Here is a 14,325-nt window from a genome sequence, read left to right as displayed (position 1 = left end):
CTCCACTGCGTCAGCAACTTATTGGTTTTGGTGGGAAGTAGCACAAGTACTTTGTCATTTACTACCAGCTGACGGTCCTTTGCCTTCCGGTTGTAGTACTTCCTTTGGCTCACCTTTGCCATCTTCAGTTGCTCTTTCGCCATCTTGCAAGTCTCGTCTAACCTCTCTCTCAGATCCATCACGTACTGATAGGTAGTCTTAACCTCATCATCTGGTACTTCCTTCGTCAATAGTTCTTTAAGGATCATCATAGGGCCTCTGATCGTTCTTCAGTACAGAAGCTCAAACGGCGAGAAACCTAAACTCTCTTGGGGCACTTCTCTATAGGCGAAAAGCAAGGCATTGAGGTACTTGTCCCAATCTCTTGGCCTCTCAGAACACATACGGCGTAACATTTGTTTAAGCGTTCCGTTGAACCTCTCTACTAGACCATTGCACATGGGGTGATATGGGGTCGTAGTGAGACGGCGAATGGACAGAAGACGACTGACCTCTCTCATCATCTCCGAAGTGAATTGCGCCCCTTGATCGGTTAGCATCTCTGATGGCACCCCAACTCTACTAAAGATGTCAACCAAGGCCTCTGCGACTCTCTCCGTTTCAATTCCTTTAAGAGCTACTGCTTCTGGGTATCGTGTGGCGTAGTCCACAACGGTAAGGATGTAACGATTCCCTCTATCTGTCGCTGGTTGCAGAGGTCCCACCAGATCCACAGCTATCCGCTTGAATGGTGTATCAATCAAGGGCATTGATCCTAGTGGTGCTTTCGTGACCCTTCCTTTTGGTACCGTCCTTTGACACACGTCGCATGACCTGCAGTAGCGCACTACATCAGATTGTAACCCCGGCCAGAAGAATTCTGTCATGACACGGCTAGCTGTCCTCTTCGCCCCTTGGTGTCCCGCCATGATTGAGTCATGTGCTAGCTTTAGTATAGTTTGACGAAACTTCCGAGGTACTATCAGCTGTCGGAATGTCTTACCATTGGAAATCCTAGGGCTGTGAAACTTCCTATAAAGTAGACCCTTATGATAATATACAATTGACTTACCGCCGTCGTCTCTTTCCACAACATTTTCTTCCTCAGCAAGTTTCCTCATCTTACTTAACGACTCGTCTCCCTTTTGCTCCTTCTTCAAATTCTCCACGTCCCCAAGATCTTCTAACATCTGTGGAACCTTGAGTGGCCTATATCCTTGTTCTCTTCGCAGACATTGTGCTCTCGTCTCAACAGCCTGCAACGACTCTTCTTTGCGTTCCCAGTTTCCATCTGGCTGATCAGGCGGCTTCGCTCCCTCGACATTGCCAATGATTAAATCATAGAGTGGAGTGTCGAGTACCCACGCTTTAACTGAACCTGTCAGGTATGGCGTATCAATCTCCACCTCAGCAATCGGCACCTCTATACGAGACCCATCTGCTAGGGAACATGTCTGATTCCTTTCCGTCATCTGTGAAGGCTTCACCAAACTCTTCCTCACCACCACTCCACTACAGCCACTATCCCTTAACACAGTCACGAAGTGGTCTCCAATACATCCTCTTACCACCGGCATGTTTGTTACTGCTGATAAATCGGCGTTACACGACTCACTCAGTTCCGGAGTATCTGTATCCACAGCACAGGATGAACCACCATCAAATTTCCTCCTCGGACCCTTGCGCTTTCCTTTCCCCGTCGCCGAAGTCCGGTCTTTACTGGAATCTGTAGTATCATAAGTTGTGCCCGTCATTCCAGCAACTCGATGTCCCGTCTTCTTGTTAGGGCATTCAAAGGATTTGTGTCCTGGCTGGAGGCACTTGAAACAAACAGGCTTCTTTGTTGTGTTGTTCTCCTTCTTGTCTGTCGTCTTGGGGTCAGAGGTACTACTGTGTTGTTTGTCAACATATTTCACCGATCGTGCCATCATCACATTGGTCTTGGTTCCTCTTGCCTCTGCAAATTGATCCGCAAATCTTGCCATTTCTTCCATAGTTTTCGGAACACGCTCCTTAAGAAACAACGCCAGCTCTTTCCCGCAGCAATGTAGGAACTGGTCCCTAACCATCAAATCTTTCAATCCGTCATAGGTCTTCTGCGTGTTTGTCATCTCAACCCACTTTTTCAAATAACCATCTAGCCTCGTCCCAAACTGACCAAACGTCTCACCAGGATCTGGTCTTCCAGGATCTGGTCTTTCTGATCTAAAACTTTTCCGAAACCCCTCTTCCGTCTTCTCGAACCTCCTTAAAAGTGCTTTCTTGAGGGTGTCAAAGTTCAACGAATCCTCTACTGACAAGCGAGTGAACACATCTAAAGCTCGTCCCTTAAGTAAAGCTCCGAGGTTGGCTCCCCACTGCTCCTGAGGCCAACGCTGTGCTGACGCATATCTGACAAACCTCTCTATATAGGCATCTATGTTGTCCTTTCCCTCTTCGAAGGATGGAAGCTTAGGTCCTCTGGCACCTCTAAAATCTTGTTGTTGTCCTTGACCTGTGGATGAGCTATTAGGAGTTGCCTGTAGAAGCTCCATCTTCCTTTGGTGTTCTCTTTCCGCTGATTCTTCTTCCCACTTTGCCCGTTCCTCTGCTAGCTTATCCAACTCTGCTGCAGTGTCAAGTCTAAGCTTCTCTAGTCGCATCGCCTCTTCGGTCTCAGCTTTCTTCCGTTGTCTCTCTTCTTCTCTCTCAGCTCTCTCCCGATCTTGTTCCGATTTAATAAAGCTCTGCAATTCGGCATCCTTATATCCTAGATCCTTTCCAATCTGCATCAAGTCCTTTATCGAAGTCATGGCAGTAGATACACAGGGGACAATAATAAAAAGAAACAAGGAAACACAAAATGCGACAGTACACATAAACAACACAGGGTTATACTCACCAAATAGGCTCCGCTGGTTCCAAGAATCCGTAGCTCTCCTACGTGTACTTACCTTTTGCATGAAGCGATCTTCGTGTACGTAACAACCACGACCAACACACCCAAACCAAGAGGAATACAATACCTAGTACCAACTACTACAAAATACCAGGAATGTTATTCTCGCATCAAAAATCAACGTTATTGGTAATCACATCCCTACAAAGACAACCGTGGCTCATCCTACCGCTGCCACCAATTTTGTAACATGGAACGAGCGAAGATAATCTTTGATTAGGGAAAAGAAAACCCAATAGCGTGTAATGGAACAAAATAGAGATTTTATATACACCAAATAAACAGAACAAAACTATTTACAGATATTACGCAAATTATATGATAACAACAACCTACTCACACCACATTCACACTATTTTCACACGATAAACAATGTCTCTGCACACGTCCTTCCGATTGCTCCCACGAACCAATGGTAGTGTCAGACGCTGCACATCGACGCAGACCCTGTAGTGGTGGTCTGTCTGTCTGGATCAAACAGTGACACACGCGGTGTCCACAATAAACACAGGCCCTAAATACGCTATAGCCTGCCTGCACAGCCGTGTGGTGGCTGACGGTTGATGACGTCACGAGTTGAGTTGTTGGGAAACTCCCTCACAAAATGATCTAGCGGCCCTCAATATGACGTGGCCTCTCATTGGCTTCACTGCCGTATAACTGGTGCCCAGTTACTCTAACCAACTGGCGCAGTATGTCGCACAGGAATGAGCGTCTGGTCCACCATACTGTATCTCTTGTCCAGCATCAGTTTGCTGCGAAAACATAAACACAACGTCGACACACTCATTTACTCATTCACACATTGTTATTATATTCAAAGTTAATACATACAGTATTTTTCCTAAAATAAACTTTTACTTCTACAAATATAGCTGGATCAATAATAATCCAATGATTATACACTTAAAACATAATAATTATGATACAAGTTTGCTTATTAAAGTGCTGTCCACGAGTTAACTATATCATATAAGCTTCAACGTAGGCTACCAATGGGCTTCCATACAATAAATTCTGATTAGCGTTCAAGTTATATAAAGTTAAACAGACGTACATAAAACCTAAATACCTTCCAAATACCTAATATACATGTTTGTATATGGAAGTACGATAGCTATTACATACATAAATTGGTATAAACGTTTACAAAACAGTCAAAGTAATGCATGTTTGGACCGCACAAAAGAATAATGCATGAACAACATTCCAAGGTTAATAACATACATTTAACCCCAAAATACCCCCAATATTAACAATACAAATACTATCGTATAAAGATTAAACGTAATACTTACCATAGACTGTATGATTCTATGCCCGTATAAGTATAAACACTAAAAGGTGTTTCTCTGTCGATTCACGTCGACATGGCGTCCAGCCCGTGCGCGCTCGCTTACCTGTGTCATCATACGGAGGCTCTGTCGCGCCGTACAAGGTAACAGACACGGTAACAACGACACGACAATAAACACATACATAACAACAAATACGACAGGAATATATACGCGATTTGACAACCACCCTCCCCTAATGTGTCACCACCTGCTTCTATCCTCCCCTTATGTGTCACCACCTGCTTCTATCCTCCCCTTATATGTCTACACCTGCTTCTATCCTCCCCTAATGTGTCACGACATGCTTCTATCCTTCCCTAATGTGTCACCACCTGCTTCTATCCTCCCAAATGTCTCCCCACCTACCATCTATCCCCCCCTAATGTGTCACCACCTGCTTCTATCCTCCCCTAATTTGTCACCACCCTCCCTCTATCCTCCCCTAATGTGTCACCACCTCCTTCTATCCTCCCCTAATGTGTCACCACCTGCTTCTATTCTCCCCTTATGTGTCCCCACCTGCTTCTATCCTCCCCTTATGTGTCACCACCCTGCTTCTATCCTCCCGGAATGTTTCACCATCCTCCCCTAATGTGTCACCACCCTCCCCTAATGTGTCACCACCTGCTTCTATCCTCCCCTTATGTGTCACCACCTGCTTCTATCCTCCCCTAATATGTCTACACCTGCTTCTATCCTCCCCTAATGTGTCACCACCTGCTTTATTCTCCCCTAATGTGTCACAACCTTCTTCTATCCTCCCCCAATATGTCACCACCTGATTCTATCCTTCCTGATGTGTCACCACCCTCCCTCTCCACCCCCCCTAATGTGACACCACCTCCCTCTATCCTCCCCTTATGTGTCACCACCTGCTTCTATCCATCCCTGAGGTGTGTCACCACTCGCCCACTATCTTCTTCTTATTTCCCACAATTGATATCACCATCTTAATGTGCATCACAACCCGTCCTTTACCATCCCCTAGTGTGTGTCACCCCCACCCTATGTCCTCCCCTAATGTGTGTCACCACCTGACCTCTCCCCTTCCCTAATGTATATCACCACCTGACCTATATCCTCCCCTAATGTATGTCACCTTCTGCCCTCTATCCTCCCCTAATGTATGTCACCAACCGCATCCTACCCTCCCCTAATGTATGTCACCAACCGCATCCTACCCTTCCCTAATGTATGTCATCACCCGACCTATGTCCTCCCCTAATGTATGTCACCACCCGACCTCTACCCTTTCCCAATGTGTGTCAACATCCACCCTCTATCCTCCCCTAATGTGTCACGACATGCTTCTATCCTTCCCTAATGTGTCACCACCTGCTTCTATCCTCCCAAATGTCTCCCCACCTACCATCTATCCCCCCCTAATGTGTCACCACCTGCTTCTATCCTCCCCTAATTTGTCACCACCCTCCCTCTATCCTCCCCTAATGTGTCACCACCTCCTTCTATCCTCCCCTAATGTGTCACCACCTGCTTCTATTCTCCCCTTATGTGTCCCCACCTGCTTCTATCCTCCCCTAATGTGTCACCACCCTGCTTCTATCCTCCCGAAATGTTTCACCATCCTCCCCTAATGTGTCACCACCCTCTCCTAATGTGTCACCACCCTCCCCTAATGTGTCACCACCTGCTTCTATCCTCCCCTTATGTGTCACCACCTGCTTCTATCCTCCCCTAATATGTCTACACCTGCTTCTATCCTCCCCTAATGTGTCACCACCTGCTTCTATTCTCCCCTAATGTGTCACAACCTTCTTCTATCCTCCCCCAATATGTCACCACCTGATTCTATCCTTCCTGATGTGTCACCACCCTCCCTCTCCACCCCCCTAATGTGACACCACCCGCCCTCTATCCTCCCCTTATGTGTCACCACCTGCTTCTATCCATCCCTGAGGTGTGTCACCACTCGCCCACTATCTTCTTCTTATTTCCCACAATTGATATCACCATCTTAATGTGCATCACAACCCGTCCTTTACCCTCCCCTAGTGTGTGTCACCCCCACCCTATGTCCTCCCCTAATGTGTGTCACCACCTGACCTCTCCCCTTCCCTAATGTATATCACCACCTGACCTATATCCTCCCCTAATGTATGTCACCTTCTGCCCTCTATCCTCCCCTAATGTATGTCACCAACCGCATCCTACCCTCCCCTAATGTATGTCACCAACCGCATCCTACCCTTCCCTAATGTATGTCATCACCCGACCTATGTCCTCCCCTAATGTATGTCACCACCCGACCTCTACCCTTTCCCAATGTGTGTCAACATCCACCCTCTATCCTCCCCTAATGTGTGTACCCATTCGCCCTCTATCCTCACCTAATTTGTGTCACCACCTGACATCTAATTTTCCCTAATGTATGTCACCATCCACCCTCTTTCCTCCCCTAATGTATGTTGCCACTCACCCCTACCCTCCCCTAATGTGCGTTATCCCTTGCCCTCTTTCCACCCCTTACGTATGTCACCGCCTGCCCTCTATCCTCCCCTAATATATGTCAACATCAAACCTCTATTTTCCCCTAATGTGTGTCACCACCTGCCCGCAATCCTCCCCAAATATGTGTCACCACTCGTCCTTTATCCACCCCAAATGTATGTTACCACCCACCCGCTAGCCTCCCGAAATGTATGCTAACACTCACCCTCTATTATCCCATATTGAATGTCAATACCAAACCTTTATTATCCCCTAACTTATGTCACCGCTGGCCCTCTATTCTTCCCTAATGTGTGTCACTACCTGCCTGCTATCCTCCCCTAATGTACGTTACATGTAACACTCGCCCTCTATCCTCCCCTAACGTATGTTACCACTCGCCCTCTATCCTCCCCTATGTGTATCACCGCCGTCCTTTACCATCCTTTACGGTGTGTCATCATCCCTTCTTTACCCTCCCTTAATGTGTCACCATCCGTCCTTTACCCTCTCTTAATGTTTGTCACCACCCGTCCTTTACCCTCCCCTAGCGTGAATCAACACTCCTTTTTTACCCTCCTCCAATGTGTCACCACCCGACCTCTGTCCTCCCTAATGTGTGTCACCACCTGTCCTTTACCCTCCCCTAGAGTATGTCACCCCCACCCTCTATTCTCCCCTAGCGTATGTCACCCCCATCCTCTCCTAATGTGCATCACCACCCAACCTCTAATTTCCATGTATGTCAACACCCTCCTTCTATCCTCCCCTAATGTGGTTCACCTTCTGCCCTCTGCTCTCTCCTTATGTATGTCATCCCCGTCCTCTATCCCTCTAATGTGTCACCACCCGCCCTCCATCCTCCCCTAATGTATGTCACCCCCTGACCTCTATTTTCCCTTTATGTATGGAGTCATCTGACCTCTTTTCTCCCCTAATGTATGTCCAAACCTCTCTTCTCCCTGATGTATGTCGCCACCTGACCATTACCTGTATATTCCCTTAATTAATGTACATAATCACATGACCTTTATATTTCACCATTCTACCTCTATTTTCCCCTTATGTACGACATACAAATTAAATGTATGTCACCATCTGCTTTTATCCTCCCCTAATGTGTCACCTTCTGCTTCTATCCTCCCCCAATGTGTCACCACCCTCCCCTATATGTCACCACCCTGCTTCTATCCTCCCCTAATGTGTCACCACCCTCCCCTAATATGTCACCACCCTGCTTCTATCCTCCCCTAATGTGTCACCACCCTCCCCTAATATGTCACCACCCTGCTTCTATCCTCCCCTAATGTGTCACCTTCTGCTTCTATCCTCCCCCAATGTGTCACCACCCTCCCCTAATGTGTCACCACCCTGCTTCTATCCTTCCCCAATGTGTCACCACCCTCCGCTAATGTGTCCCCACCCTGCTTCTATCCTCCCCCAATGTGTCACCACCCTCCCCTAATATGTCACCACCCTGCGTTTTCCTCCCCTAATGTGTCACCACCCTGCTTCTATCCTCCCCTAATGTGTCACCACCCTCCCTCTATCCTCCCCTAATGTGTCACCACCTTCCCTCTATCCACCCCTAATGTGTCACCACCTGCTTCTATCCTCCCCTAATGTGTCACCACCCTCCTTCTATCCTCCCCTTATATGTCACCACCCTGCTTCTATCCTCCCCTAATGTGTCACCATCCTGCTTCTATCCTCCCCCAATGTGTCACCACCCTCCCCTAATGTCACCAACCTGCTTCTATCCTCCCCCAATGTGTCACCATCCTTCCTTCATCCTCCCGTGTCACCACCTGCTTTTATCCTCCCTAATGTGTGTCACCCCCACCCTCTGTCCTCCCCTAATGTGTCACTTCATGCTTCTATCCTTCCCTAATGGGTCACAACCTACACTCTATCCTCCCCTAATGCATCACCACCCTCCCTCTATCCTCTCCTGTGTCACCACCTCCTTCTATCCTCCCCTAATGTGTCACCACCCTCCCCTAATATGTCACCACCCTGCTTTTATCCTCCCCTAATGTGTCACCTTCAGCTTCTATCCTCCCACAATGTGTCACCACCCTCCCCTAATGTGTCACCACCCTGCTTCTATCCTTCCCTAATGTGTCACCACCCTGCTTCTATCCTCCCCTAATGTGTCACCACCTTCTCCTAATGTGTCACCACCCTCCCCTAATGTGTCACCACCTGCTTCTATCCTCCCCTTATGTGTCACCACCTGCTTCTATCCTCCCCTAATATGTCTACACCTGCTTCTATCCTCCCCTAATGTGTCACCACCTCCTTCTATCCTCCCCTAATGTGTCACCACCTGCTTCTATTCTCCCCTTATGTGTCCCCACCTGCTTCTATCCTCCCCTAATGTGTCACCACCCTGCTTCTATCCTCCCCTAATGTGTCACCATCCTCCCCTAATGTGTCACCACCCTCCCCTAATGTGTCACCACCTGCTTCTATCCTCCCCTTATGTGTCACCACCTGCTTCTATCCTCCCCTAATATGTCTACACCTGCTTCTATCCTCCCCTAATGTGTCACCACCCTCCCTCTATCCTCCCCTAATGTGTTACCACCTGCTTCTATCCTCCCCTAATGTGTCACCACCTGCTTCTATTCTCCCCTTATGTGTCCCCACCTGCTTCTATCCTCCCCTAATGTGTCACCACCCTGCTTCTATCCTCCCGAAATGTTTCACCATCCTCCCCTAATGTGTCACCACCTCCTTCTATCCTCCCCTTATGTGTCTACACCTGCTTCTATCCTCCCCTAATGTGTCACCACCCTCTCCTAATGTGTCACCACCCTCCCCTAATGTGTCACCACCTGCTTCTATCCTCCCCTTATGTGTCACCACCTGCTTCTATCCTCCCCTAATATGTCTACACCTGCTTCTATCCTCCCCTAATGTGTCACCACCTGCTTTATTCTCCCCTAATGTGTCACAACCTTCTTCTATCCTCCCCCAATATGTCACCACCTGATTCTATCCTTCCTGATGTGTCACCACCCTCCCTCTCCACCCCCCTAATGTGACACCACCCGCCCTCTATCCTCCCCTTATGTGTCACCACCTGCTTCTATCCATCCCTGAGGTGTGTCACCACTCGCCCACTATCTTCTTCTTATTTCCCTCAATTGATATCACCATCTTAATGTGCATCACCACCCGTCCTTTACCCTCCCCTAGTGTGTGTCACCCCCACCCTATGTCCTCCCCTAATGTGTGTCACCACCTGACCTCTATCCTCCCCTAATGTGTGTCACCACCTGACCTCTATCCTCCCCTAATGTGTCACCACCTACCCTCTATCCTCCCCTAATGTGTCACCACCTGCTTCTCTCCTCCCCAATGTCTCCCCCACCTACCCTCTATCCTCCCCTAATGTGTCACCACCTGCTTCTATCCTCCCCTAATGTGTCACAACCCTCCCTCTATCCTCCCCTAATGTGTCACCACCTGCTTCTATCCTCCCCTAATGTGTCACCACCTGATTCTATCCTCCCCTAATGTGTCACCACCTGCTTCTATCCTCTCCTAATGTGTCACCACCTGCTTCTATCCCCCCCTAATGTTTTACAACCTACCCATCTACCTCTACCCTCCTAATGTGTCACCACCTGCTTCTATCCTCCCCTAATGTTTCACAACCTACCCTCTATCCTCCTAATGTGTCACCACCTGCTTCTATCCTCCCCTAATGTTTCACAACCTACCCTCTATCCTCCCCTAATGTGTCACCACCTGCTTCTATCCTCCCCAATGTGTCACCACCCTGCTTCTATCCTCCCGAAATGTTTCACCATCCTCCCCTAATGTGTCACCACCCTCTCCTAATGTGTCACCACCCTCCCCTAATGTGTCACCACCTGCTTCTATCCTCCCCTTATGTGTCACCACCTGCTTCTATCCTCCCCTTATATGTCTACACCTGCTTCTATCCTCCCCTAATGTGTCACCACCTGCTTCTATCCTTCCCTAATGTGTCACCACCTGCTTCTATCCTCCCAAATGTCTCCCCACCTACCATCTATCCCCCCCTAATGTGTCACCACCTGCTTCTATCCTCCCCTAATGTGTCACCACCCTCCCTCTATCCTCCCCTAATGTGTCACCACCTCCTTCTATCCTCCCCTAATGTGTCACCACCTGCTTCTATTCTCCCCTTATGTGTCCCCACCTGCTTCTATCCTCCCCTAATGTGTCACCACCCTGCTTCTTTCCTCCCGAAATGTTTCACCATCCTCCCCTAATGTGTCACCACCCTCTCCTAATGTGTCACCACCCTCCCCTAATGTGTCACCACCTGCTTCTATCCTCCCCTTATGTGTCACCACCTGCTTCTATCCTCCCCTAATATGTCTACACCTGCTTCTATCCTCCCCTAATGTGTCACCACCTGCTTTATTCTCCCCTAATGTGTCACAACCTTCTTCTATCCTCCCCCAATATGTCACCACCTGATTCTATCCTTCCTGATGTGTCACCACCCTCCCTCTCCACCCCCCTAATGTGACACCACCCGCCCTCTATCCTCCCCTTATGTGTCACCACCTGCTTCTATCCATCCCTGAGGTGTGTCACCACTCGCCCACTATCTTCTTCTTATTTCCCTCAATTGATATCACCATCTTAATGTGCATCACCACCCGTCCTTTACCCTCCCCTAGTGTGTGTCACCCCCACCCTATGTCCTCCCCTAATGTGTGTCACCACCTGACCTCTATCCTCCCCTAATGTGTCACCACCTACCCTCTATCCTCCCCTAATGTGTCACCACCTGCTTCTCTCCTCCCCAATGTCTCCCCCACCTACCCTCTATCCCCCCTAATGTGTCACCACCTGCTTCTATCCTCCCCTAATGTGTCACACACCCTCCCTCTATCCTCCCCTAATGTGTCACCACCTGCTTCTATCCTCCCCTAATGTGTCACCACCTGATTCTATCCTCCCCTAATGTGTCACCACCACCTGCTTCTATCCTATCTCCTAATGTGTCACCACCTGCTTCTATCCCCCCCCTAATGTTTTACAACCTACCCATCTACCTCTACCCTCCTAATGTGTCACCACCTGCTTCTATCCTCCCATAATGTTTCACAACCTACCCTCTATCCTCCCCTTATGTGTCACCACCTGCTTCTATCCTCCCCTAATGTTTCACAACCCTCCCTCTATCCTCCCCTTATGTGTCACCACCTGCTTCTATCCTCCCCAATGTGTCACCACCCTGCTTCTATCCTCCCGAAATGTTTCACCATCCTCCCCTAATGTGTCACCACCCTCTCTCCTAATGTGTCACCACCCTCCCCTAATGTGTCACCACCTGCTTCTATCCTCCCCTTATATGTCTACACCTGCTTCTATCCTCCCCTAATGTGTCACCACCTGCTTCTATCCTTCCCTTAATGTGTCACCACCTGCTTCTATCCTCCCCTAATGTGTCACCACCTGCTTCTATCCTCCCCTAATGTGTCACCACCTGCTTCTATCCTCCCCTAATGTGTCACCACCTGCTCCTCTATCCTCCCCTAATGTGTCACCACCTCCTTCTATCCTCCCCTAATGTGTCACCACCTCTTCTATTCCTCCCCTAATGTGTCACCACCTGCTTCTATCCTCCCCTATGTGTCACCACCTGCTTCTATCCTCCCCTAATGTGTCACCACCCTCTTCTATCCTCCCGAAATGTGTTCACCACCCTCCCTCCCCCTAATGTGTCACCACCCTCCCCTAATGTGTCACCACCTGCTTCTATCCTCCCCTATGTGTCACCACCTGCTTCTATCCCCCTAATGTGTCACCACCTGCTTCTATCCTCCCCCTAATGTGTCACCACCTGCTTCTATCCTCCCCTAATGTGTCACACCCTTCTTCTATCCTCCCCCAATATGTCACCACCTGCTTCTATCCTCCCCTGATGTGTCACCACCCTGCACTCTTCTATCCTCCCCCCTAATGATGTGTCACCACCTGACTTCTATCCTCTCCTGATGTGTCACCACCCTCCCTCCCTCCCCCCTAATGTGCACACCACCCGCCCTCTATCCTCCCCTTATGTGTCACCACCTGCTTCTATCCATCCCTGAGGTGTGTCACCACTCGCCCACTATCTTCTTCTTATTTCCCTCAATTGATATCACCATCTTAATGTGCATCACAACCCGTCCTTTACCCTCCCCTAGTGTGTGTCATCCCCACCCTATGTCCTCCCCTAATGTGTGTCACCACCTGACCTCTATCCTTTCCCAATGTGTGTCATCACCTGCCTTATATCCTCCCCTAATGTGGATCACCACCCATCCTTTACCCTCCCCTAATGTGTGTCACCTCCACCCTATGTCCTCCCCTAATGTGTGTCACCACCTGACCTCTCCCCTTCCCTAATGTATATCACCACCTGACCTATATCCTCCCCTAATGTATGTCACCTTCTCTGCCCTCTATCCTCCCCTAATGTATGTCACCAACCGCATCCTACCCTCCCCTAATGTATGTCACCAACCGCATCCTACCCTTCCCTAATGTATATCACCACCTGACCTATATCCTCCCCTAATGTATGTCACCTTCTGCCCTCTATCCTCCCCTAATGTATGTCACCAACCGCATCCTACCCTCCCCTAATGTATGTCACCAACCGCATCCTACCCTTCCCTAATGTATGTCATCACCCGACCTATGTCCTCCCCTAATGTATGTCACCACCCGACCTCTACCCTTTCCGAATGTGTGTCAACATCCACCCTCTATCCTCCCCTAATGTGTGTACCCATTCGCCCTCTATCCTCACCTAATTTGTGTCACCACCTGACATCTAATTTTCCCTAATGTATGTCACCATCCACCCTCTTTCCTCCCCTAATGTATGTTGCCACACACACCCTACCCTCCCCTAATGTGCGTCATCCCTTGCCCTCTTTCCACCCCTTACGTATGTCACCGCCTGACCCTCTATCCTCCCCTAATATATGTCAACATCAAACCTCTATTTTCCCCTAATGTGTGTCACCACCTGCCCGCATAATCCTCCCCATATATGTGTCACTCTCGTCCTTTATCCACCCCATAATGTATGTTACCACCCACCCGCTAGCCTCCCGAAATGTATGCACTACACTCACCCTCTATCCCATATTGAATGTCCCGAATACCAAACCTTTATTATCCCCTAACTTATGTCACAACCGCTGGCCCTCTATATACTATATTTGTGTACTCCTGGTCACCCTCTCCCTAATGTGTGTACTACCTGCTCTGCTATCCTCCCCTAATGTAACGTGTACATGTAACACTCGCCCCTCTATCCTCCCCTAACGAATGTTACCACTCGCCCTCTATCCTCCCCTATGTGTATCACCGCCGTCCTTTACCATCCTTTACGGTGTGTCATCCATCCCTTCTTTACCCTCCCTTATGTGTCACCATCCGTCCTTTACCCTCTCTAATGTTTGTCACCACCCGTCCTTTAACCTCCCCCTAACGTGAATCAAACACTCCTTTTTTTACCCTCCTCCAATGTGTCACCACCCGACCTCTGTCCTCCCTAATGTGTGTCACCACCTGTCCTTTACCCTCCCCTAGAGTATGTCACCCCCTCCACCTCTA

At 48.9% G+C, this 14,325-nt stretch overlaps 1 protein-coding gene across 1 annotated transcript; it reads right to left on the bottom strand.

Moving 5' to 3' along the window:
* Nucleotides 1–269: 269 nt before the first annotated feature.
* LOC138334878 (uncharacterized) lies at nt 270–4,430 on the bottom strand. The gene is made up of 2 exons (XM_069283702.1): nt 4,216–4,430; nt 270–3,672 (listed from the first exon to the last, which is right to left on the bottom strand). Exon 2 carries the CDS (start codon nt 2,919–2,921, stop codon nt 270–272), a length of 2,652 nt encoding a protein of 883 aa, XP_069139803.1. The 5' UTR covers nt 2,922–3,672; nt 4,216–4,430.
* Nucleotides 4,431–14,325: the final 9,895 nt, after the last annotated feature.

Source organism: Argopecten irradians, chromosome 11 (genome assembly GCF_041381155.1).
Source record: "Argopecten irradians isolate NY chromosome 11, Ai_NY, whole genome shotgun sequence".
Taxonomy (NCBI): Eukaryota; Metazoa; Mollusca; class Bivalvia; order Pectinida; family Pectinidae; genus Argopecten; species Argopecten irradians.
The sequence above is the reverse complement of the archived record's forward strand: the minus strand, read 5'-3'. Positions and strand labels throughout refer to the sequence as shown.